At 37.4% G+C, this 27,942-nt stretch overlaps 1 protein-coding gene across 1 annotated transcript; it reads right to left on the bottom strand.

The window, feature by feature from the left end:
- On the bottom strand, positions 1–27,942 carry LOC100547331 (transmembrane 9 superfamily member 2-like). Its single transcript, XM_003208327.4, has 17 exons — positions 27,635–27,942; positions 27,124–27,191; positions 25,841–25,934; positions 24,034–24,161; positions 23,692–23,821; positions 21,340–21,467; positions 20,087–20,198; positions 17,943–18,022; positions 16,936–17,044; positions 14,196–14,328; positions 12,560–12,679; positions 12,326–12,383; positions 9,838–9,997; positions 9,128–9,279; positions 8,558–8,669; positions 7,728–7,899; positions 1–621 (listed from the first exon to the last, which is right to left on the bottom strand). The coding sequence occupies exons 1-17, from the start codon at positions 27,749–27,751 to the stop codon at positions 554–556; spliced, it is 1,941 nt and encodes a 646-aa protein (XP_003208375.1). The 5' UTR covers positions 27,752–27,942; the 3' UTR covers positions 1–553.

Below are 27,942 nucleotides of genomic sequence, written 5' to 3'. Positions count from 1 at the left end.
TGGAGTTGTACAGTTTTATTTGAACAAAAACCAGTGTCGGTATTTTTAATAAAGTCTACATTACACTAAATGCATGTACATTTGTAAGAAGATATCTAGTCGTAAAGAAGGTGCAGGATAATATGTACAATCATAGTTAAGTTAAAAATTCACATTTTACATTGAATTACTTGATAGTCCTGTGCTTTGATGGTATATAACTGGAAATCAAGAGAGGTAACAAAAAGGAAAAAAAAAACCACCAAGAAATTTCTGCTGAAGGACTGTATAATGCACTCATTTCTGAAATAAACTGGTTCATAGGATTTTTACTTGTTCTAAATCAAATTTTGGATACAATTTTTAGAATGATTAGAATTAACACGTTCCATGAGTATTGTGATGTAAACATTTTTCCAATGGTGCCATTTCCTTCCATGAAAGCCTGTATTTTATGCTGTAGTCTGCTCTTCGCTTTTACAAATTAGAACTACACAGCATGTTTCTCAATACATGGTAAAAAAAAATTATCAAACAGCAAGGGAGATGTGTTCAAAAGACACTTTGAAGCTTTTCAGTCCACTTTCACAACACTGTAAATCTTACTTACAAACCAGAAGCAGGCGAAAAATCCAATAGTCCCTAAAATGAGAAAGTGAAAGAGGTTAGTTTATCCTCCAGTCTGTGCGGAGACAAAAAGGTCTAACAAGTATTTCCCAGCAGGACAGAACATAACATTGTAATCTAGCTAACCATCCCAAATAACACAGCTGTTAAACTTAACAACACACATTCATCCCTAGTTTAAATTCTTGATTTAGATCAAAGATGACTTGATAATACGTTAAGGTGGTGATGCTGTCACCACTAGCAGGCACGCAAGCACCATTTAAGAAACTCAATTTTATACACAAGTAAAGTCAGCATCTACCTGAAGTCATTCTGGTTTTAAGGTCACAGCCACCTTACAAAACATGACTTGAGAGAAAGTCACCTGGTCTGCTTTTCAGTTCATTGTGCTCTATTGACATGGAGCAGTGACCTCCATGCCCTGTATATCTAACACTAAAGCACTGCAGCTGGGAGGAAGCACCAAACAGAACTAGCAGCAGCAAACAAACCAAAGTGAACAATTTTATGTAAAGTGTATTCAAACTATGGATTTGCTTACCACAGATCACTATGGATATCACAACACACAACGTTTCAGGCAAGTGAACAAATTAATAAACAAAGAAATCTAAAGACTATTACCTACATCATTTTTAGTGCTAAAAAAGCCCTTAAGCCACAGCTGATGAGAGGCTGGGGAAAAGTACCACTAACGTTCTGTTCTCACATCCCTGCCTGGGAGTACTGCTGTTAGGATGCTTGTGGAGCAGACCTGTGGTCTGGCTTGGTATAACCTTCCTCAATTTCTTACCAACCCAGTTCTTTAGTCATCCAACCCAACAGTGAGCACCAAAGACAACACCCAACCCTCCTGCAAGCACTTCAGAGCATATATCAAGTCCTATGGCTTGAGTTTCCAGAGTACAGAGTAAGAAGCAGCACTGACTTCCATATAATCAAGTCCTAAGCCTCTACTTTAAGTGAGGCACCATTTCTCACGCTTTTGCCTACAGGAAAACATTCACACAAATACTAATCTTTACCAGAAAAAAAAAGTAAGGTCTGTACACCAGTCCCATGACAACCTTACCAGCTACATCTTGCAGTACTTGCAAGATGATGCATTCAGCTCCAGCACTCTCACATTCATATTTGTTTGCTACTATGGCCCATGTTTAATATCAGCTCCAACCTTTCCATTATTTCATCGAGACTTACGTACTACATAGGAGCTTCATTATTAGGCATTTGTCTCTTCTACATTCATTACACTTTCTGTCTTTCAGGTCTCATCTATGCATGTGGTAAATGAAAAATCTGTCTTTGGATGCTTATTATCTGTACTCCAATTCTTGTGTCCTTCATGCTACCATGTATATTGCAGTTAAAGGCTTTCTGACAGCCTATTATTATGTGCCACAGATTACCCTTTCCCTCCGAGCTTGCTGTTATCATCCTCTGAAACAGTAGGTGACAGCAGATTTACTGCTCTTGATAGGAGATCAGACACCAACCTCAGAAGGAATTTAATTCCTTTGTAGGCCTGACATTGCAAAGTCTTTGCAGTTTATGGTCAATTCCCAATCCTTCCTACTGTGTCCAATACTCCAATATCAGCATTGTTACTCTAAGCCTTACTCTCATGTTTTTTTTTTTCCAATAATGGTTGTCAGCATCTGCTTTCTAGCTGTTTTTATAATATAGTCCACTTTGAGCCTCCTACGGCTTTGAAAACAATGTTTCTTCCAAGTGTTTAACAGATGATGTACCTTAAAATCTATCTGCTGTTCTACAACCAAATTATAATATTGTAAGAAAACTGTATAATTTCAACACAACGAGTTTTCTGAGTGTGCCATAACTTAATATAGGAACACACTCCAAATCCTCAGCACTTTCTTCTGATGATCCTTGTCACTCTGAATCTTTCCAATACACCAGCTTTCTAAGAATCACAGTCTCATTCACAGCAGACTCCATACTGTGAACAAGCACTTCATCTATAAACAGATTTTCGCAGTTTTCAGTAACACTGATCTTCGACTTCCCTCTTAAAAAGGTCTGGTTAGCAAATCAAAGACCAAATACCCCCCACTTCTTCTTTTAAACTTGATCAGAAGTTTTGCCAACGTACTGGAAGCAGCCTAAGTCTGTTTCTAACAAGAGGTAAGTGGTAATGTTGGTCAGACATCACATCTGAACCATGAACTTACAAACTCAAGGGAGAAAGGTTAGACTCTCAATCCAAGATACAGCCTTACATACTCACTACCTTCTTTGTCAGTTGAATATCCTTCTGTTGTTACTTTCACAATTCTTTAGTCCTACATCTATAGTTAGGGGGTAGCAGGACAGTAATTTCTTCTTCCTTCCCACAAACACAAGCACATGTTAGACAGCTGAAATCCATAGACTCAAAACTTCAAAAGAAAGCACCGAGCTATGTCATCAGTCAAAAGATTCCTTCCCTTAATACCTGGAAAACAGAATGGTTTGAAAGGTGCTGACAGAATCACAGTGAGGTTGAAATCCACCTCAAGAATTCAACTGAAGACTTAGAAGAGAGAATTAACCACAGCAAGTCAACTGGGTGAGCTTTTAGTCATCACAGTTGGGTTTTTTTCCTCATTAACATGGGAGGTCCAAAGAATGAGGTCAGCACATGATTGTGTCGCTACTACAGAATCAATACTAATGGACAGAAGCAGACATAATGTAAAGAAACAGTTATTTATAATGTTTCTACATACAGTTGTTTTACCTACAGCACTGCTTATGTTGCTGAAATGAAAAGCTTAACCTTTTTTGGAAGAACATGAGCAGCACAGTGCCTGGTTCCACCGAAATCCAGGTCTTTTCCCCCCATCTCAGACCTACAGGTACCTGTGAATCCACGCCACTAAAGAGGTCCACAAATTTTGTCAGAAGGTTTCCAGTTTTCCACAGGAGTGCAAATATCCCAATCAGAAAGGGATGTGCAAATGAGTAACGACTGAAGAATAACAGCTCTGAACTAGATTAGCTTACTTAAAAAATTCAAGCCAGAATGTCTTCTCTATTTTAGTCCACTTCACATATATGCTATTTGTTACCAACTTTAGAACTCTATCCAAAAACGAAAAGATCAACAATCAACATACTGGATCTATAGCACACTGCTGAATCACACAGTAGCTTCTCAGATTCCTCTTTTGCCTGAACTACTTTGACCAAGTCAATCTTAAAACACAGATAACATATAAGCTATTGCCCATAATTGCAGCTTGACCCACTAAAATGGCCACTGCTAGTTGTATTACTTAAAATACAGCCTTGCCATTTAAAGTAGCCACGTTTGAAATGTATTTCTTAAAAAAAAAAAAAACATACTCAGCTCTTCAAACTTGAGAATATTTCTAAGCATATCCTGCACCAAAATAATCAGTTCCTCACGTAAATTAGGCTTCTCTCATTAGAATAGCAGGCTTACTTAGATAAGCTGCAATCACTCGAGCATCATGCGTACATTTTTTCTTTCAAACACACTCAGACTGAAACTGAAGTCTCGAGGCACTATCAACAAAAAGCACACCTCTCCAGCTTGCTGCTTCAGACACACATCAATGAACACAAGGAGACAGAGAAGAGATACATACAGCTTTTTTTCTTTAAAGTTGTTAAATTCTAACATTAAGTACTTTCAAAAAAAAAAAAAAATTGTTCAAAGAAGTAACCTCTAAAGTTACTTTCTGATTGGTCTGAACTCCTTTCCATTGTAAGGTAGTTACAGCTTTAATATGCACATCTATTAAACATCACAGCACAAAGATACTGAGCGTGACACCTGTTCTCCCACTGAGATATAAAACCTGTTTTAAACCAACACGACCATTTAATGTTGTGGGTAATGATTACTTTAACCAGCCCTAAGTACTCAGTGGCTTCAAGAACACAAAAAAACAGCTGAATAGCATATATTTAAGAACTTAGTTTTGCAGGATAAGCCTTCATTTTTTCCCCAAGTGAGTGACCTTTGTTTTTTAAGATTCTGCCTTTCTAAACAACCCTTCCTAGTCTAGGAAACTGATGCCATCCTAGAGCACTGCAGTCCATGGTACCCGACTCTTCATCCAAGGGAAGCATAGCCAAAACATCTTACTTGTGCAAAGCAGTTTGTTTCTTGGCTAGAGAAACTACTCAAGACATCTTCACAACTAGGTTCCTGAATTTTAACTGTGCCCAATACACCCATTTATACTTATACTAGAGACCCTGACATCTGTTGTTTCTTGAGTTTTTGGTCTCCAGGCTCCATCCTGTTGAATACAGTGGTGTGTATAATCTAAGCAACAGTTTTTATACTCAGAAAGAAATTCACAAGCTAGTACCTAACTGGGTAAGGAAAGATTATTAGTAAATAGTTTAAATTCCATATTAAAAAACAAGGATTATTCGACAGAATAATTCCTAACTACATTAGGCAGACTACTCTGCTCTATTCATTTCTTCCAGCTTTATTGTTTAATGAAGAAAAAGGAATTCAAAGCACGAACAGATTGTAAGAAAGCAAACAGAAAAGCACCCTGCACTTGGCTGATACTTCTTATGTACCTTAAAAGCTCTCTGTATCATACTGGTTTCAATCACTGCACAGTGGTGGGTGCTTCAGAATCTCGGATTCTAAACACAATCTACCCAGAAGATCAAAACTCAATTTTGAAAATGGCATTAACTCACAAGTGAAAACGATGTTCAAAAATAGAGGTCACTAAAGCAACACGCTCTGACTACAATCAGCATTTTTTGTCTCCTAGCATAAAATGCATGTAATCATGTAGCTATCCCCATTAACCATACTTATTACTTCTTGAAAGATTAGCTGCACTTTGTACATAAAATCAAATTGTCTCCTTTGGGTGTGCACATGAACTGTTAGTTTTCCATCAGTCTATATTACTGTTGCTGTTGCCATGCAAGCATTCAGTTCCTATTTTGTTATTCACTATGATCTTTTACATGATGTTCACAGTAACATAGCACACTGCCATGCAGGAGGTATTAGCACTGCCCTTCATATTTCTGTCACAGCTGTTGAGATCTAATGTGCAAGAACACAGAATACCAAAATACCTACTGCAACTTAAGTGGAACAGCTCAAGGTCCCATTTTGGAAACATACATACATGAAGAGTTATTACTACAGTGTAGGAAATCATATTAGTAATCTGACCTCTATAAACTTGTGAAGCACTAAACCTTTATGCTCCAAAGCAAGTGCTATCAAGGGATATTTTAAAAAGTAAAGCAGAAAACTCCTAACTTTGAGTCATCTACCTGTAACAGCTCACATCAGCCCAAACACCAGCTGTCAAACTAAATACAAGAAACTTAGCACAGCATTTTACATTAGTGAAGATGTATTACATAGAAACCTTCCACCTTTCTACTGAGTGTTCTATAGCTTTAAAAAGTGTAAGTACACCCACACAGCTGCTTTCCTTATGAACTACAAACACAGCACTGCCACTGCTAGCACAGTTTTAAACAAAGAGCACTGCCACAAGGACAGCAGCACAGCAATAAACAGCAGTACCATTTATTATTGCACTTTTGGGGCCTCACTGGCCTCCACATGAAGAACTCTAGGATCAGCACATCTGAAGCTTTTAATACCATTTCAGCAGCTGCCATGACAGTTTCAATTATCATTTTATATATGAAAGGGATATTTTTAATTCTACCAATTTGCATCTTGTAAGTGAAATTGAAATTGGCAGAACAGCAACTAACCTACACTAAAACCCAGACACATTAACATATTGCTTTAGTTTAAAAGTAATTAAAACATTTCAGACTACAGGGGTTGTTTTTTTTTTTGTTGTTTGTTTTGCTTTTAATATATATATTATAGAGGACATCTGGAGCTTGTCTGTTCAGCCAGGATTTAAGCAGGATTTTAACTGGCAATACGCCAACTTCTATGTTTGCCCTCTAATAATTAAAAATTAGAAGAATTAAGTCCTCTTAAAAAAAAAAAAAGCTTCTTTTGACTTTCCTTAGAAGAAAGGCACATCTAAATAACAACAATGATAAAAATCTGGGAATAAGTGCCAGTTATTATTAAAAGAAATAAAGAAATCTTCAGTGTTTTGCTGGTTTTGGTTTGTTTGTTTGTTTTGCTTGACACACTAAATCAGTATTAGGCAGAAACAGGGAGGTCCCTCTCACTGCTGACCTGGCAAAGTCTGACGTTAAGACTTACTTTCATTACTTACTTTAGCCATTCTTTTCTAAATTGCATCAAGGGATGCAACAGAAAGCAGGTTTCAAACAGCAGGTAGATGTTAAGTAACAACATGGATGGCATGATGGTCCCCAAAGACTTTTTTTTTCTTTTCCCCTTCCTCTTTAGTCTTAGGAATGAACATAAGGGCTTTATGAACAACCTATCATACATGAACTAGCATTTTGTTTAGTTTCATCACTGCTGTACTTTAGTACCTGAAGCTGAGTGATACTAATATCTAGCGTATTAAAACTCCATATAACAGCAGCAGTATGAGTAACACCAACATGAAACACTCCTGACTAATAGGAGCTTCAAAGCACTTCTAATTTCGCATGGTAGAACTGGCACAGGTCAAATCAGCCTCAAAATTATAGTTTGAGCCACATGTTTATGAATAATGGAGTAATTGTGTGGAAGGCACTTAGTCTGCTCGAATATCATCAGGAAACAGAAGCTGGACTACTAAAATTAAGAGCCTTGGTTCTGCCAGGTAAGGTCCATTCCTGCCATTAAAAAAGGGTACCACAACTCAGCAGGTAATACCACCTAACTAGAGTCACTTAAATATCCTTGGTATTTAAGAACAAGTGAACAAGAACAAGTCAACAAGAACAGCTCTCTGAAAATGCAATGGTTTGAGCTCACTGCTAATATATAATGAAGGTAAATTGCACTATAAATGAACACAATGTCAAGTTAGACAAAAAACCTAACTGGATATCTCATTAGGATGTGCTGTAAACACTGCACACTGAGTGATACAAAAATAACACTAACTGAATTAAGTTTCAGATTGAAATGAGAAATGCTAAGTGAAGTTTACAACAAATAATGAAATTCCTGCATTAGTTTTGAGTTCCATACTCACCTGTGAAAAGGAAAAAAATCAAGACCATGATCATTGTGTAACCAAAGTATAAGATGGTGCTAGCAGTTCCTGTTATCTGGAGTTTAGAGAAGAAGTAATGAACTGCATAGATAAAGAGATAAACAGCTGTAAAGCTGCTTGTCAAGAACGACCTCCACCACCAATGATAATCCTGCAAGAAACAATAAACCTTTCAATAAGAGACATCACATAGAAAACAGAAAATAAGGAAATTAGTTGAAAAAGCATCATTGTTTTATTTAACAAATTTGATTATCTGAAAGGTAGATCCAAACATTTCCAGCACAGCACACAGCCACCTTTCCTTTCTCAAAGTCAGCTATACTGCTTCAACCATGAACATTAAGTTGTTCAAGGATCAAGGCTGTTAATCTGTGCTTAACTACTGCAAATGGTAGCATAAAATAAAGACCTTATCTATGCTGTCTCAGGTAAGTGAAATTTTTTCTACCACCAAGTCAAACACTAGCATCAAATGAAGGCTGAAGCCTTGCCTGACAAGTTTCTGTAGCAGTCTCTGATTTAGGAACAGAAACAGAGAGCTAGTGCTGACATCCATGTACTTGCAGAAACACCTGCACCATTAAAGGCAGCACAGTTTATAATGACAGCTGTAGAACTACTGCAAAAACTACTCCAACATTTTGAAGCAAAAGATACATTTTAGAGAAGTGGCTAGGATAAGCAAGTTGAGGGCTGACAGTACAATTCATTTGCAGAGTCCAGCATACCACAGCATACGAGAATATCTCAACCCTCTTTCTAATATATTCCAGCTGAAAAGCGTTAGCTACATTGAAACTCCTTACCTCTGCACAAAGATGGAAGTAGCACAGCAGAACTGTAGCCTCAGAACACGTAATTAGAAGAATTATAAAAACTAGGAACAGGAAACCGAACATGTAGTACATTTGATGTGACCTAAAAGAAATAAATAAAAGAGTATCATTTTTGGTTCTGAAGTCACATGGCCAGATAAACCCATAAATATAACCAAACAAAAAACTACCACAGAGAAAACTTGGTCTACTGGCCAGTTCCTATGACCTTTATTCTCTTTGCTTGAATGTGCTCTGTTAATTATCCAGTCCTTCATGCTTGCATTTAGCAGGGTCTGTTGTCATAGGACAAGGAACTCTAATTTCACGCATTACACTTATCAACACAACACTTATCAACAAGTTTTGTAATTTTTTATTCAATGGAGGAGGAAAAAAAATACACATTTTGGAGGTTCCAAAAAAGTCTGCAAGAAAATTAAAACAAAAAAAATGAAGAATCTGCTATCCCTCATATTCAATGGTTTGGAATGTTCAAACCCACCAGGTGTATGCTATTAAACCAGTACAACTAGGACAACAAAAAAAAGCAATACTCACCAAATGCTATTCAGAATGAAGAAGAGTTGAATGAAAATGCAGCCAAAAGGCAAGATGCCCCCCATGATGATACCAGGCAGTGGTTTTGTGAAAAAGGACTGTTCCGGGATTTGGCGAGGAATCTGGTTTGTACGAACTGGGTGTTCAATAGGCTTTGAATGAAATTAATGTGATTAAAAGATAAATTGTTACATCATAAATAAGATTACTTTCCCCTAGTAGACAATACCTAAAGATGGACTTAAATTTTGGTTGTTTTCGGCCATAAGCCATCACAAGTTACTAAATCTAAAAAAAAAAAAGCAGCCTACACACCTATCATGTACCATTACCAAAAAGTGCACACACATTGTTTAGACACTCCAGCTATTGGTTATTTGGCAAGTCAGAACATGAAGAAAATAACTTGCTCAATTGCTAATAGAAAAAATAATTCTTAGCAGCCTGGCATTGTCTCAAACTACTGAAGAACTACTGAAGTACTTTGAAATACTACTGAAATACAACAGGCAGCTGAGACTTCCACGTGAGCACTAGCAAATTCTGACTCAGAAAAAAAGTTTGGTGTAACTTTATGAGCATATATACAGTTTTAAAATCATCAGAAATAAACATTTCACAATTATAAAGCCTTGCTTCTTGCACTAGGGATTCAATGGTTCAGATGCAAAAGGCAGACCTATTTCTAAAGTATATGCTACAAGCCCTACCTTCTCTTTGAAGCCAAAATATGCACCAATAAAGGTCAGTGGGACTGAAATTCCAAACCACATGGCTAGGATAGCAACCAAAGTACCAAAAGGGATGGCAGCTGAAGATCCTTTCACCCACAGAATAAGGTTCATAATGAAGAAATCAGCAAAGACAATCCTGAAAAAAAAAAAAAAAGATCAGTAAATACATCAAAATATTCTGGAATAATAATATATCAATAAATACCTAGTACTGAAAACAAAACAGTTAAAACATTTGACAGAACCAACATTTTTTTTTCCTAATACAGTCTTTCATTCTCTAACAGCCTTAGTTACTTTCAGCAATGCTGCAGTTGATTTAAAAACACTTGCAACGTTCAATGCCTCTAACGCAAGCATCTATGGTAAAGCCATCATTTAAAGAAAGATTCCACACATAAAACCACAAAGCAACAAAAAAATTCTACTATAAAAATCTATATGCAGTACGTTACACAATAAAATAAATTAAAAACTTATTTGAATCACTTTTCCTACTATGGCCAGTCTTTTAATTCCTTTATGTTAGTTCTCTCACTAATTTCTCTCTAAAAATACGTACTCAGTGATAGAAAAATCTCATATTTAGAAGGCCATGTCAGTCTCATAACACATCATGCCACAGCACATGTCACAGCAACACTGCATCAGCAGGATGGACTACTAACAAGAATCTTTGTACTGACACCTCATGAAGCTGCACAGTTAAGCAGCCCACAGATCTGAAGTAGTTAAACCAAGAAATCACCAGCTGTGACATATCTCCAGACCTGTTCTTTCCTCCCAGGTTAAATGCATCCGCCTTATCTTGGGAAAACAACTACAAGAAGTATGCTGGAGATTTCCAACATCCCATTGTGAAAATAATCAAAATGTTCTGCAGGAGAAGCCCAATGCCCCAATAGCCTGTGTGAATTTCCACTGCCTATGAATCCAGAGGTTTATCATAGCAGATCCAAAAGAAAGGGCTCTGGTGAAACGCACTGCTCCCTGGATTTCACTGAAGAACACTTTCTTAGGCACAATCTATGCTGCTCTTAAGTGAACATGCATACTCTGTTGTATTTAATTAAAAAAAGGAAGGAGGAAGGGGGATTTAGATTAATAGTCAGGCTCCTTTCTTCCTAGGTGAAAGCTTATACTTGTTGAAATTGGGGAAATAGACTTGTTAAATAAGCACACCCACGTTACCTGTGATACAAGCATCTTGTTCATTAAGAAATAAAAATCAAATCCATTTTAGGAGTCTTGGTAGCCTTTATAATCTGCCAACACTTGTAATACAGACCCCACTTACCCCCTCCAAAGTTAGAGAAAAATACTGCATATATGAACTCCCATCAGTCTACTGAGACTGTAAATGCCCTAGGCTGTTTATGATATTATGCAAATTCATGAACTAGCATAGCATAATCAAGACATCTGTTCCTATTTTACCGTCCCCAATCATTTTACTTCCTCTGTGAAACTTAATTTATTTGAGAGTTTAAATGATCAGCATGATATTTCTTCCACTGATAAATTCTTCTCTCTCCAGATAATATCGAAATGACAGCAGGGAGACTGAAGCCCATTTTGTTTAGAAACAAGATTTCCTCACAAAAAATACTACACTCAGTTGTTGATAAATGCATCACATTTCATCTGATGAAATTCTACATTACTTTAATTCACATTACATTACCAATTTACATTTTATTCTGTCGGGGGTTTTTTTGTTTGTTTTTTGTTTTTTGTTTCTTCTTTTGCAAAAATACCTTAAGAAATGACTTCTAACCTTCCCCTCAACCTTTACCAAAGACATTTGTACTGCATGCAGCTAAAGATGCATCAATGAAATACAAAAGACTCACAAAATAAATTATATTCCCTTTCTTCACTGACCTAATTCTCAAAAGGTCTTGCAAGCTATGAGAAAACAAAAGGTAGGAGTGCTCTCCCTCTTCCCAAGCACAACAGCATTGGTCATAGTCTGATATACACCACAGCAATCTCATGAATACAGGTAATGCGAGGTAATGATCAATTTCAAAAAGATTATGACCAGTTCAAGAGAATCTCTGCACTCTGATTATTCAAATAATCATAATAAACTTCTCCAAATTATTAGAGAAGTTTTGGTTTAAGTTTTGTTATCTATTAAAGGCAGAGCTCTACTGCCAATGATTACCTCCTCAGCAGCATTTTGCAACAAGTCACTCACAAGAACTTCAAGACCAACTAAAGCAGTACAGTACATTCAGATGTTATTTCTGCATTTGTAACAAGAGACGGGTAGGATACTCCATGCATCTCACCATTTCTATATCCTGAACTTGCTCTTGGAGTGGGCCTCAAAAACTAAAACAAAAACCAAAACAACTTCTAACTCCGTGAGCTAAAGCATTTACGCTACAGGAGTACAGGAATAAGTGTTCATTTAGAGTTAAGGATAAAGGAAAAAACAAGGGGTAACAATACTAACCCAGGGCAAAGCAGAGCTGTAAGCAAAACATTTGTCTTCCACTTCTCGCCTCTAAATGCTGAGGGAAAAAAGTAAAACAATTTCAAGATGCAGACTTTTTTCCAACTGTTCTGCAACATGGCACAAAGAAGCAGGTTTACTGTCTGAGACGTCAGCTCCAGTGTGAAGTTTATATAAGCCCAGCAATTCTGAGTTTAACCTGCTGTGCCACATTAAACAAATGCTTGTACTTACTCTTGTACATTCTAGCAGACACATAACCAGCTGGAGTTCCTAGTAAGACCCACAATACAACTGCACAGGTCATCAAAGCACCACGGTTGGCAGGAGAAAGAAAACCAAGGCAAGCTAGGACTAAAGATACAAAAAAATATTTAGACACATGTTGACACATTAAATTCCCCTGTGAAATACATCAGAACAAAGACTTGCAAATACTCAAACGATGCTTGGTACAAACTCTCATATATTCCATTATATGACTGTACCCCTATTGTCAATGTTTGCCTTTTTTTTTTTAAATTACAAAGCATTATCTTTTAAAGGGAAACTGTGCCTAGGCAGAAGGCTGAAAAACAGAACTCCACATAGAGATGAATGAACTTGAACTAAACTGCAGCTTGAAGACTGCTTCCAACATCCCTACACTCCTGCTTGCTGCAAACATACGTGGCCACAATTCATGAGTGATAAGTAATAAAATAAGTTTAGTATGTGGCATAAAGAATGTGAGAACATTAAGCCTGGAGAAGCAAAAAACTTTGACAACGCTAAGGGCTGTGGTTTGTTTGCCTTTCCAGTTAGAAGTAAGTATGAAGACATCATCCTTACTTCTAACTGGAAAGGCAAACAAATATACATCTTAAGACCAAGTTAGTTGTTTGAAATTCTAAAAAAGTACTCAGCCACCATGATGGATAATACATTTCAAGGTATTGCCTTGAAAATAAATCTATTAAGGAAAAGTTGCCCAAGTCCAAGCTTATTATTAAGGCCAACAAATTGAGATCCTCGCAAAAGAAGTTTCTCAGTGATCTCTAGCAGAAAGTTTTGGGTTTTGGCAGAAAAAGGATTTTCTCTGCCCTTCATTTCTTTCAACATCACTCCAGTTGCACAAGAAACAACTGAAGTTAAGTTACAAAAACTGTGATAATAATGAGGGACAAATCCCTCAGGAAAAAAATGTTTAACTTGATATTATTTTCTGAGCATCACATAATGAAAAGAAAAAAAAGGAGCAGATCTCTGGTAGCACTGATAGATCATTGAGTCTAGGAAAAAAAAAGAGTGAAGTTTGGAAAATCCTATTTTTGTAATAAATATCCATATACTTTCCAATTCTTTGGTACAGTAAAAAAAGGAATTATAATAAACTTTATAGATAACATAATAAAGCATTGACTTGTGACAGGTACCAGTGTCATGCATCTGTCCAGCTATTTATGGCAGGCTGTCATTATCTCAATGTTGTGTCAGAATTATTTCATTGGCATGCATTCTAGCTCTTGTTTCTACATGGCTGCAGGCTGTTGTGTCTAACATATTAGATAAAAAACATTCTGAGAATATTAAAGCTTTGATTATGTGTCTTTGAACTTGCAACACTGGATCCTTGGATAATTTACACCATGATGAACTGCTTTTGGTTGGTTTTTGTTTGTTTGTTTTAAAAAGCAATATATAACAGTGAAGATTCAATTCTACAGTCACAAAGACTATGAGGTAGCCCAGGTACCAGGACATTTTGAACAGTATCACCTACAGCAGGATAAACTTCCAAGAGAAAGCTTCTAACATTTGTCTGAAAACATTGTATCCTTCTTACACTATTGTGCTGCAAACACATTTCCTTAATAAACTAGTTACTTACAAAGAGTAATAAAAGTCATAATGAAAATTTGTGTTCCTTGTCCCAGGAAGACAGACAGCAACATTCCTTTCCTTGGAGGTCTAAACACATCTCCATGAACCAGCTTCCAGCCAAATTCCTCTTGGGCATCTTCCTGTACAAAATCAGCAATGTCTTTAGCAAAGATACATAACACAGTGGGGAATTAACACAAGCAAGATGTGAAATACATCTTTAAAGTTTGATTAACTTCCAGTTCAGTTCTAAAGACAGACTAATTACATCTGATTCATCACTCATCGATTTTTTTTTTAGCCCCCTAATGGTTCATTGAAAGAAAAAAGCAGGATTTATCACGAAAATCCTCAGAGTGAGAAAAAAACAAAACGTAATTAGCCAAATCATGTAACATCATTCTAAATTTAAACCAAACCAAAGCATTCAATTTAACTTTGATTATACCATTCCAATCTAGTTCAAGCTTTTTTTTTCCCCTCCCTCTCACTTTTCATTGTAAAGCATATCAGTCTCAGTGACAATACTGAAAAGGATTAAGGGTCTGTACCCTGTACTCCAGCAGAAAGTCTGCTCCCTACACTCGCTAGGGGCAAGCACAAATATTCTTTGTTCCACTGACAGAGGTGGACGGACGGATGGCATCACAGAGATCCTCAGTCAGTTCTGCTTTTCACTGAAGTTGCTAAAAACAAATACCTCCCCCTCAGAGAAATAAAAATAAAACCACATAACCACAAACAACGACTGAAGTAGATCAGTCTCTTCTCACAGGGCTTTCATTCAACCCAAAAGTACTGCACACAATTCGCTAAACTAAATATTTCATTAATGTTATATCTCACTAAATCTACATCACACAAAGTTAGTGCCAGTTGCTTTTAACTGAACATTAAACACACATATTAGGACTATAATCACAGGGTCATGCATTTGTCTCTTCAAGTGGAACCACTAGTGTTCACAATGTGGGAGATGCTAATTTCCTTCACTGCAGCTTCATCAGCCTTGGTCTTCTCCTGTACTATTATTTCACACCTTTCTAAAATTAGTTCCTTGAACTACAGCAGATTGTTAAGTCTCTTACAAATAGTTGGAAAAAAAAAAAAAAAGGATTTTTTTTTTGAAAGTCACACCTATTCCTGCTGTTATCCATAAAAACTAACCACACTTCCACAACTCCATCACATTAAGAATGACCAGCTAACAAAGACAACACAATATAAGATACTGAACATGACTTAATTGAGAGATCAAACAAGAGCTTCAGAAAATGAGCAGTTGAAGAAATGCTGGAAAATCTTCCACTTTAATTGCTGCCTGTATTTGCATTAACATAAGATATTAAATATCAAAAACACACAGAAGAAAAGAAGTACTCTAAGATGTTTTAGTTTCAATATGAAACATTTTTGTGTCTTTTAAAGTATTTCTTTATCAAGATAGACAGTAACTACAATCTTTGTAGTATATGACATTATTCCTCATCTTTGACTTGCAGATACCAATTTATGTTAGGCTATGTTAATCAGAATCTCTCCTGTAATATTTAGGAAGATAACCACCAGTCCTCACATTGATTTCACTCAATTATTTTTGCTTTTTGTTATAATCATCTGATAAAGTTATTTTCAAAGGATTTCCCTTGCCTACAATATTTATAATACTATTTATTTATAGTATTTATTTTCCCTTGCATACAATAGTATTTCTCATGAAATTTAGACCACAAACTTCCTAAACTTCACAAGTCACATGCTATCACACTCACTTTCTGAACAAACTAAACTACAAACCACTCTGGAACTAGAAAAGCTACAGTAACTGAGCTTTTTAATGCAGCTTCAGATGGGGACAATACCTGGCAGCTACAGTTTTCAAGCTTGATTTCTTACAAAAGGGGGAGAAGACACCTATCAGTAAAAATATCTGTGCTCTTCTCAAATTTGGCTTTTCAGACTTCAAAATGAATGCTTAGAGGGAAAACACACCAAGAACATAGCAAAATCTTTGTTTCTGTGCTATGCATGTACCTGCAACAACTACAGTGCAGCACTTACACTAAAGCCATCTAATACTACTGAAAATTGGCTGCACTGAGAAGGAATATTTGGTGTAACCACAGGTTGCCAGTAAGGATCACTGACTGGTTGAAGTTGGAAGGAAAATCCAGAAGTGATCTTGATCACCCCCATCTACTGAAAATGGGCTGCTGAGAGCAGGCTGCCCAGAACCATGTCCAAATGGCTTCTGAGTATTTCTAGTGATGAGGATTGTGTAAGTAACATATGGCTGCTCACATTAGCATCATACTGCTAGCTGTGTGTTCAGCTGACTCCAAAATGCAGCCACTCAAAAGCAACTGACACCTCTTGATGATGAGTCACTGCCAGAACACCTTCCTTCAGCTTTTCAATGTCTGCACTGTATACTGTGGCTATTGGTTTAGTGAAAAGAAATAACTTAGGGGAAAAAAAAAGCAAACAGACAACAGCTTTACTTTGTTGAGTTTGCCCTTGAACATCACAAGTTTACCAAATGACACCCAAGGAATAAGGCTGTCACATCGGCTCATTTATTCCTGCTGTGAGAAAAAATAGCAATAAAGCTATTTTTCACCCCAACATATATTAGCATGTATAAATTCTCGATAGTTATGCATCACTTCAGATTGTATTCAAAATTAACTGATAGATAGCCTATCGCCAGAAAATGTGCTGCTATAAAAAGTGTAAACCTTACTCACAGAAGAGTCAATTTGGTTATATCTTGCAATATCCTTATGAAGAGTCCTCAAAATGATCATAGCCACCATGCCGGATAAGAAGAGAACAATTACAAGGGAATTCATTATACTGTAGAGGAAGAAAAAGTCAAACTTTCAGTTTACTTATTCAGACTTCAGGACATGCACCCCCAATTCAAAACCCCAAACACAGCTCAAGTCCGAGGAATAGTCTTACATACTCAGATATAAGCTAAATAATTCCATTAGAATTTCAGTTCTTTCCCACCCAGATAGTATAAACTGTTTTAAGTTCAGTATCTTTATGACTTCATAGGAGACAGAAGCAAGGATAGCATTTTCTGATGTTAATTCTCGAGACAGACATACTGCATTTCACTATCTGCCTTCTTCTATATTGCCAAAGTTATTTTCCCAGTGAAACAGCTACAGCTCTCAAAGCTGATTTGGAAGTTACCAATCAATCAAGGCCATTATGAACAAATTAAATCTCCATCATAGCAGTTAGTATTTTCTGGATACATATTTAATCCAATCAGCCTTTTCAAACACTTAATGTTGCAAAACATTAACATTTCAATGTAAGTTATTTACTTACTCGATGCCTCTCTTCCTCATAAATGAAACCCTTCTTTCTACTTTATGTAGCTGTTGAGTACAAAACATGCAGTACACACACATACCTCTCACTTCACAGATGGAGAAAGCCAGACAGTAACAATAAGAATGCTGCAGAGCAGCAGCTTCTCAAAAGTTTTACAGAATGAACTAAGCCCATAGAGGCCGCTTTCCTTTTGGACGCTAACGGTGCATTCCTTTGGTGAAATGCAATACTACAGTTGGTCCCAGGAGATGCAACACTGATAAGTTACTATGCATATGAAAACAAGAAACTTTACTTGCCTGAAGGCTAACAGATTTTGTTTTACTACAGCAGAAGTTGTATATCTCCAGAAGCCTTTTGTGTTCCCCTGCAGTGCTGTTCAATGAATAAATGCAAACCTTACCTAAACCACTGGATGTTTGTGTGTGGCATAGACTCCAAGATGTAGTCCCATCTGGAAGCCCATTTAATATTATTCTTTTCCTATGAAGACATTAAATAGCAATTAATAGAAACAAGTTTGTTGCAGGCTCTGAGAAGGAAGACACATACAAAATCACTTCCACTCAACAATAATATCTAAGCTCAGTATAAACCCTGGATGTTAGGCCTATCTATTGAATTAGTTCTTTTTATCTCTTGAGCCTCTCAAATTATCTTACTGGACTCTCTCATCCACGCATTCTACCTTAAACTGAAGCTTCACTAAACCACTTCATCTTTCCATGATTTGGTACATAGCTGCCTGCAGTTCCCAAGCTGAAAAACACCCCTGTCATCACCTCAAGGTATTCCCAACATAGCATACAGCTGAAACATCAACTTTGTTCAACACATTTCATGTCCTGGATCAAGAATGGTGCAAAACAAACTACACCAATACAACTAAGTAGCTGTAATTGCTACAAATTATTCCTCACCAGCACAACCTATCAGCAGCTATAGTAGCTCAGAACTAGTTGTTACAGATTTACCAGACCTAAAGTTTCTTACTTGAGTGTCAAATTGCTCACATGCTTAAAGTTCAGCACAGGAGTGTACAAAAGAAGTGAGACAACCACGTATACCTTTCACACGTCTAGAGCTGAATATCTGGCCTGCTGCAATGAATTAAACACCACAGCTTTCTCATAATCAGCTGTCATATCAAAAAAGGATCATTAATTATTCATGCACTTTATCTATTTAGGTAGTAAGCTTACTGAAACTAATGCTCTCTTTCTAAATACTCTTCACCAACAAATATTCTCCTTCTAAATATATTTTAATTGTTATAGTTTCAAACTAAACAGTTATTATTTCATTCCAAATCAAGACTAATGGATAATACAGAAAAGTTAATTTTGAAGTGCCTTGAATGCCATCTGCTGGAGGCGTCTGAATCAGCAGCAGTTAAGCCTTACCTGCTCTAAGCTGCAGAAAAAAGATAGCCCAAATGCTTAACACACTGTGTGAATAAATGGGTAAAGTTCATATTGCAATTCTACCTTGCAATTCACCGTCAAGATTTAAACAAAAATGTTAATATATAGGAGACTCATTCATGTCGTAAAATCAGAGAGTTTAAGGAGGATTTAGAGACTCAAGGGAAAAGTAAGAGGATATAAAGCCTTGCACCTCAGGGTCATTGGTTCAAATCAAACTCAATTTGGTACAACGAAAGCTGTTACCATACGATGGCCATTTGACTAGCTTTGCAAAATAAACTGGTGGTCTCAAACCAAATCCTTTAAGATCAGAGCCCAGAACAGAAGAAAAAGCATGCTTTTAGGACAGACTGGAACCGAGGCACCAAGGTTTGAAATAGCTCCCCCACGAGACTCACTTTCCATGCTGGGGTAAAGAACTCAGTCTCAAGAAAGTGTGATCTCCTCCTGCCTAAGTTGCAGCAGGCTGAATAAAGCATAATGCAGTAAGAGATGAATGGCAACCCACTCCAAACAAATAGGAAGTAAATAAAAGCACAACAAAACTACACAACAACTGCAACCTCGCTAGAAAAACAGCCTTGTGATATGCTCAATAAAAACTTAAAACATAAGTCCCCAAACACTATAAAGACATTCCTTCAACTCACACAAATACAGCTCCTCCAGTTCATCAATCTAAGCACCTGTTACTAATAGAACAAAAACAAAGTCTACATATTTTCATTTGTTTTCTAAAACCAAAAGAGCTGGTTCTCAATAAGAGTAAAGATTACAGTTAAAGTTTGAGGATATCATCTGACCATCAGAATCCTGAATGACTATAATTATTTGGGAATCATGCTGTTCAATTTTCTAAAATACAGATATAATTTACAAAAAAAAAGATAGATTTCCTACCTGAAACTGGATGACAGTGGGGGGGAAAAAGGCTTTACACGTTCCAAACATCCCTTAAATTACAGTAATGGAAACTTTAATAGGTTCTGGGAAAACTGCTTCACAAAATGATCTTCAGGGAATTTACACTACCCAGTTATGGCTGCTAACACATTACCTACTTGTTTCAATTTTGTTCTTCTCAGGAATTATGTATTTGTACAACAGATTCAATACTTACTTCAAATGTCACTGAGTAAGTATAGATCAAATTCAGTTTGTTGTTGAATTCTCCAGGAATCTCCATGGGTGGACCTTCACAGCTCAGGTTGTTTTCATCTGTGTGTTTGTAGCTAAGGAAAAAAATAGTTAAATAAAATACAATCACATCTGCTCTACTATTAAGAGTGAATTTTTAGGTAATTAGGACAGGTTTTTATCAGGTCAGAATGACAACATTAAGGTTACATGCAACCTAATTGTGCCCCCTTGTGGTCTGCATCACTAGTGAACAAACAAGTATTCTCAACTATTTAGGATACAACAGATAAAGCATTAATTAAAAATGGAGATGGTTGGTACAATGTTCTCACTGCCAACCAGGAACAGAGGAAAATGGAAGAACAAACTGGCACAGGAAGTCTAGTCCACTGAATATACACCATACCTTTGCAACAGGACAAAATGAACTCTATCTAAATCACGCTACACTACACGTCTTCATGATTTGAGAAGTTGTAGTCTCATAATTTAAGTATCCAAAATTTAATAAGTATGCATAATTTAATCTCTGCAAAAAGAGAGGATGAGCAGTCTGCAGTTCTCAAATATTAGTAAGTACAAACAGACTGACAAGAGGCCAAAGTAATCGCTTCAGTCTATTCTCTGAATTCTTGCATCTCAACTCTGGTCAACAGAATCTAAAAAGCTGCTGTTTAGGAAGGTAAGTTAGTCTTCTTAGATATTTTTGCCACTTTGGACGACAGTATTAACTTGACATTTCACCTGTACCTCACTATCCAAACTAACACAGGAAAAAACATACCTGTACAAATACTAATTTGTATTAAATATGTTTAGGAGGCAATGCAGCAAAAATAAGAGAGGTGACATGGGAAACCATCACTTAATTAACAGACATTTCTCACATATTTGAAAGCATGCATTTTGAATGAAACCAACAATCAGATGCAAATCAATATAAACATGAGAATTCTTCTGTTGCTTATCTCAGGTTATAAGACTGCACATATGCAGTTATTCCATTCAGGAGGGACTTTGCTGAACATCTGAAAAGTCAAGTTCTATGATATTTGCAGTCACAGAACTGCTCTCTGCAAACAGTTCCAGCTGTGAACTAGTATAATGAAAACTTCACCACAGTTCAGAACAATCAGTTCCTCAGAACTTACTGACATCAAGAACCATTTCTAAGTTTAAAACTACTGTTAGGCCTCCCTAGCACTAAATTTTGCAGCTTTAATGCAGAATTACCTTTGTGGTCTCAGTCGTGCCATCACCAGTCTTGCACCAGGCCAATTTTCATCCTTCCCACTATGGTACATGATTGTTATATCAACGTGGTTGAAGAGGTAGAAGGTGTTCTTCTTGTTAAACTCTGACTACAAAAGACCATAAAGAGATTTAAAACCTGCCAACAGCAGAGGGCGCAATGCAGTCATGAACTTCAGAATAAGATTGTGTCCAACAGAGGAGTAGGAAAGACTGTAAACACATTGATCTACATGCTTGTAGAAAACATTTATGCATTTTCTTATATGCTATTTAGTAACGTGTTATATAAATAAGAACTAATTTAATAGTGAAAGCATAACATACTGCTAATAGGATTTTAAAAGCGTATCCCACCTTTTTGTAGTTACCATAAAAAGCTGCCAAAACAAGTTCAAAAATCTTAATCAAGTTGTACATAATTCAGATTCACCACTGCACTTCCTACAATATATAACCTTCTTCTTCTACTGTAGCTGATCAACCATGTTCTTCTAAAAGCTACCTTTCATTTTCAGTAGCTATTCTGCTACTCATACCCTTCCAGAATTTGGAATTATGAAGAATTGCATACAGCTCATATTAAAAAAAATAAAATCACAGATGATACATACCAGAGTCAATTCAAGTTGACTTGAGTTTTCTTCTAAAAAGCATACTGTTTAGAAATCTTCAATTAGAACTTGAACTAAGGGACTAAGATGATAGATTTCTGGTTGAATTTTGAAGTTTAAAAGTTCCTTTCTTCTTTTGTAAATCAGACATTCTCCAATTGCCATACAACATACCTCTCCTGCCCCTCCCAACAACAATACAAAAGTGTATTGAGCTAAAGTTATCCCAATTCCTCATCTTTCACTGAAAGAAGACCAGAATCACACCTGCATCATACCATAACCCTATATTTTTTTATCTGTTTCCTTCAAAGTAACACTTGAGGCAGTAACGTTAGCTACATAAACCTGAGGATTAATCGTAGTTCTGCCATTGCATTATAACAGCTTCTTTTCTGCCCCATTTAAAAGAAATAATTACATCTCTTGGAGTAGTTATTTGGGTATATTTCTAGAAGATGATACTCCCCAACACAGCCCAGATTACAATTATATCCATTGTGCCATGTTCTTACTTGCCCATGTAACAATTCTTTTATCTAGTGCTGTGCAGTGCAACTGCATCTCATCTCGTTTCATTGCAATGTGAACCTGCAGTCTATAATTGAGGCTGAGTATGGCAGCTATATTAGCTACAGAGCATCCACAGTGCAGCTAGCACAAAGTACATGTGCAGCATTTCACAGTCCACCCTACGAAGTCCCCAAGCACTCATTAAGAAATTCAACCATTGCCAATTATGTATGAAGATCCTTCTTCCAAGAAAAGATTTTCATTTAAATTGCTGACTTTGTCATGTATCACATACCTTCCAAGAGAGCATACACCAATATTAAATCAATATAGAAACTACTCTCCCCATAAACTACAGTATTATATCATGAAGTAGAGTTGAACACCTAACTACAACAAATTACTCAAGTCACTGACCATTTTCAATGGAGCTAGAGGAGTAACCCAGTTGGAATCCAGCTGCAGACAGAATTAATTGAACACTCATCATAAATGCACCACTTTCAAAAATGCATGAATTCTGCTAAATACAAGTACACAGATGCACTATCTGCAAACAGCAAGTATGTGGCAGAGCACAGCCACAGCAGATTCTCACTGAGAACAGTGTGATCCTCCACATTAGAAGTAAAACTGTATCATTATTATACCTACGGGTATTAGTTCACCATACAACTCCCAGGATGAGTGACACATTTCAAATTGTTGTGAATATAGTTCTTCTATCACAGCTGTGTCATCTTCCAGCCATGTGGGAAAAAAATCCTGACATATTTAGCTTGTAATCTGTGCTAGGCATAACTTTTACAACCACAACACTGCTCATTTCTAGATCTTCACTAGAAAGCTTCTGCGTGAAATTGATAAAAAGAAGGTCTTGCACACAGACACAACTGGCACAATTAATAGGTACGAGGATGGATACATATGAAATTTCACCAACAAAATCTCCAAGTTTCCTAAGGCTTTTAGTCAATAAGACAGCTTCACGTATAATGATAAAAAGCCCCACTCAAATAAATATTTTTGGACAGTTACATGACTGAGATGCTGCACACAGAGAAGAAGCATTCAGGCTGGTGAGTATCCACATTCTACACAACTATGTTTACAAGGACACCTGTTTTTTTCAGGAAAACAATGCTCAGAAATAAAACTTTAAATGAAATTAGATCTACTACGATAAAGACAAAGTTCCATTACTTACATTTATAACACAAGCATCTTTAACTCTACCATCTGGAGTAACAAAACATCCTATTGGGAATCCTGGATTACAGAATTTTTGTCCATCCTCCACATCATAGCACCATGTCACAGGCATGTTATCAATAATCCTAGACAGAAATCAAAGAACAAGTCCTTGCACTTTATTCATACTAACATTTACCACACAAATGTACACTACTAAAAACTCTGTATTAAAAGATGCACAGTAGAGGACAACAATTAGGTAGGAAAAGGAAGAAAGCAATCACTTAGGATATAGATAACATTATGCTGAAAACTGAACAGAAAAAAAAAAGATCAAACACGTAGCTCAGCTTACCAGTGATGTTGATAATTCAGCTGCATTCCTTTCTTCAAAAAAGCCAGCTTGCTTTTATCAGCACTGTTTTCTGGGTCATAAGACCTCGTACAAACCTTCTTACATGTTTCCTGCTTCTTAAAAGTGAACTGGTATGGAAATACACAAAAAGAGTAATTTAGATTTTGCTTCAAAAAAGCCTTTCTTGTCTTTTTTTTTCCCCCTCACATAAAGCCAACTTCTTTAAAATAGTTCACCTCCTTGCTATAAAAGTTTCCAAACCACAATTTCCCATACAGTAGCTTTAACCAATTTTTCAATTTTTTGTACATCCAGAGCCAGCATTCTGGAAGTGCCAGAAATGTCTATAACAAGCCAGATAAATTACCTTCAAATAAACCTTGAGAATCAAAATTTGAACATTAGTAGGAAATCATTGCTTTTTTCTCTACTAGTTTGTTTTATTTTGATAATTTCATCATCTGCTACATCAGACTTAACTATAACTCTTCTGAATATTCCACATTAATTCTAGCTGTGTTTTCCACATTATGATTAAGTTATCAGACAATGTTGTAAAAAACACAACAGGTTGCACGCTATCTGTACTTCAAGAGCAGATAACACCAAACAATAACACTACTAACCTAGTTAGGATTTACCTGTATTACTGAGCAAATAAACTTAATTAAAACCACGACGCAAAATTCTAACATGATCAAGGCTGAAGTGCTAACAAATAGCAGGGCATTTTTAATCCTCATACTGCATAGCCATTTCAAAAAGAGTAACCATTACAATACTTGACCTGCTCTATGAGTATCAAACCCAAATAACACATGCTTCACATTTAAAAGCTTCATGTGGCCAGCAGTTTAGCACTTGAAACTGCACTAGCTGAGAAAACCAAGGAAGAGTTTTCCAGGAACAGCTTACACAAAGGAGCAGGCATCATCTCCTTAAGAGTTCTATGAAAAGAAGTGGCTAGGTCCCTGGTGACTGAGCAGCAGTAGCCTCAAACTCTGCTGCCTCCTTGTTTTGTGGGGATTTGGATCATCTAGAAACGCTCACACAAAATCATAGTTCAGTTTTCAGCTTCATCGGGAATCCTCAATTTGGAAACTGCAGTTGAACAGCATAGAGCTTTGAAGCATTAAGAGCCATGCTTGGACCATATCTCCTTCACTACCAGTAATTTTCCCAAATTGACTGGCCAGTATTTAACAGATGCTACTTTTTAAGTCATTGGTAATGCTGTACACAAGACAGAAAAGCAATGCATACCTAATTTACAGAACACTTGCATATCTTTATTTTACCAAAGACTTCATAGACAAATGACATGCATCAAAAATGAAAGTTTTGATTTTAAACAACAGATATTAAATGCACACAAGGAAAAAGTAGGGAACGAGCCCCAACTTGGCTTTCATTCCTACTAGGGAAATTTCCTGACAGCACAAATAAGCTATACCTGAAACAGTTCCTGAACCAGCAGTTTACAGCCTCCAACATTACAGTTTAAAAATGAATGATTTCATATCACCTAACATTACTTATAGTTTCTAGATTCTTCTGTCACAGAGGAATGGTAAAGAAGAGTGAATGGTGGCTCAGCATCCTAACTTCAGTTAGCCACCCTAAGATGTCCTTGGGTGAGAACAGTTTTTGTTTGCTTTTATTACAAAAACAATGTCAAGTTTAAACAGAGAAAAAAACAACAACAATGCCACACAGTTATCAACCCTTCATCTATGCCTATGGATTATAGTCCTCAAAAAGACAGCACTCCAATTAAACCAGGATCACATTTAAGGTATAAAATAACCTTATAAGGAGACGATGCTATTCTCTCCCCAAACAGCACTTGCCCAAGATTTTCTGACGGTCTTTTCTCTTCCTTATCTTGACAGAAATCAAAACTGGAAAAAGGGGAAAAGATTAATTTTTAATTAACGTATAATTGTAGATAACAGCCTAAAACAACTTATTCATTTCTGTTCTTAACATGGCAGCTTCGTGCTTCCTTCAACAGGTCAGCCATTGCCAACAAAAATTTGAGTGCCTTCACAGATACTATTTAGAAACAGTTCTATTTTGATGTCAGTTTGAAACAAAATCTTTCCTAGCTTTTCCAGTACATTTAGAAAATGCAAGGCTTTTACTCCACTCTTTCCAAATGGCAATTTAAACAAGCAATAGCATGTTTCACATTAAGAAAAAATAAAGCCTATGCCACAAATTACCCACTCTTCTGCAAAAAATACCAGAAAAATTACTACTCCTCCCCCTCTCCATTCCCAAAAGAATCTTCACAATGAACATTTAAGTGAATCATGTTCCAAGGAAGGGAAGCGTTGTCAATATTAACACAACACACTGCCAAATGCCACTAACCAATTCTTTTCGACTCAATACAGTCCCATACAACTGAACATAAGGGAGAAAATACAACTATTCTGAGTGTCTGTTATTTAAATATGGGTAGCAGCAGGTGATGAAAAAAAGAAATTCATATATCTTTGCTGAATAAGTACTTTTTCCTCAATACATGGGCCTGACTTCATTGCCTTTGATAAAGTTTAATGCAAGTAAAGACATTTGGCTTTTTGAGTTAGCTTGTGGCTTTGCTGCTACAGTCACACTCCACAGTGTAAGACTTCAACAGTGTAGTGTGTGACATACAACAGTGACAAATTTCTCTTTTCTATATGCTTGAGAACAAGACTCTTTGATTGCATATCAGTTGTAGAAGACCTATTACCTGCCTTCATAAAAAAAATTACAGTATTCACCAACAACAATCAAAATCAAGGTAAAACAAACAAGAATTAGATACAAAGCTTTGGTGGCTGCAGGTAACATAATAACAGCTCATCTTCTAATTTACTTCGTTTTCCAGAGAGAAGGAACACAAAGATCCTATTTTTCTAGGCTTCACAGGTAGGAAGGACTTTCAAATGTGGCAGAAAGCTAATACTAAATCTAAAACTCAGCTCCAACATAAAGTACCTTAGAAAAACTCACCAGTACATCCAATGCTTACTGTGACATGAGCTGTACCATGGCACTAAGAACAGAAAGCACAAGTGCACACTGGGATGTACTTACGCGTCGTACTCATAGGGCAGAACTGATTCAACTGAGTCCAGTCTGTTCACAAAGAGCTCAATCAGCGACTGCAATGGAGAAACGAAGCGTGAAAAACCGAAACCTGCGAAAGCAGACGCACAGCCAGCACGAAACACACAGCCGGCCGGCAGGAGCTGCCAGAAGTTATCGCAGGGCAGTTACACACTTCTGACAGAGCCCGACCGCGGCACTGGGCCACGCCGGAGCCTCCGCAGGGCCTGCAATAAGGAAGAGAGGACTGGCGAAGGATCCCCGGCACCGACCGCAAAACGAAGCGGGAGCAGGGAACGCTGCCCCACGGCCACCGCCGGCTGCGCCCGGGAAAGAAGCCGGCACGGCGTTCCATCCCGGAGGAAGGGTTGTCTCCTAAAAGGGACCGGCCGGGCAGGCACACAGTAAGGACAGGGACCTTCGGGGCGGCCCGCAATCCCGCTCGGTGCCCGCGGGCAGCGGGGAGCACCGTGCCGGGCCCTCCCGTCGGGGCTCTCACCTTGCAGCCCTCGCTCTCCTTGTCGTCGTCACAGAAGCTGACGGGCGCCAAGCCGGGCAGGTAGAAAGCGGCACAAAGAGGGGCCAGCAGCAGGAGGCCGGCTGCCGGCAGCCTCATCTTCCAGCCTGGAGGAGCGAAGGCAGCATGAGCCGAAGCGACAGCTCCCGCTTCCCCGGGCAGCGCCTTTCGGAGGCGGCCCCAAGCGAGGCCGCAGCCTTAGCGTCACAACGGCGGCGCGACGCGGCGTGTGCGCCATGACGCGTGAGGCGCTGGGTGCCATCTTGAGTGAGGGCAGCCCGAGGCGCGAG

Source organism: Meleagris gallopavo, chromosome 9 (genome assembly GCF_000146605.3).
Source record: "Meleagris gallopavo isolate NT-WF06-2002-E0010 breed Aviagen turkey brand Nicholas breeding stock chromosome 9, Turkey_5.1, whole genome shotgun sequence".
NCBI classification, from domain to species: Eukaryota; Metazoa; Chordata; class Aves; order Galliformes; family Phasianidae; genus Meleagris; species Meleagris gallopavo.
This window is presented reverse-complemented; position numbering and strand designations above follow the sequence as displayed.

Excerpts from the sequence above, each read along its gene's own strand:
- LOC100547331 (XM_003208327.4), bottom strand. The coding sequence starts at position 27,751 with ATGAGGCTGCCGGCAGCCGGCCTCCTGCTGCTGGCCCCTCTTTGTGCC. Across the intron at positions 25,935-27,123 it reads CTGCCCTATGAGTACGACGC|TTTTGATTTCTGTCAAGATA; the intron begins GTAAGTACATCC and ends CCCTTTTTCCAG. Across the intron at positions 12,680-14,195 it reads TATGACTTTTATTACTCTTT|TCCTAGCTTGCCTTGGTTTT; the intron begins GTAAGTAACTAG and ends TTGTATCTTTAG.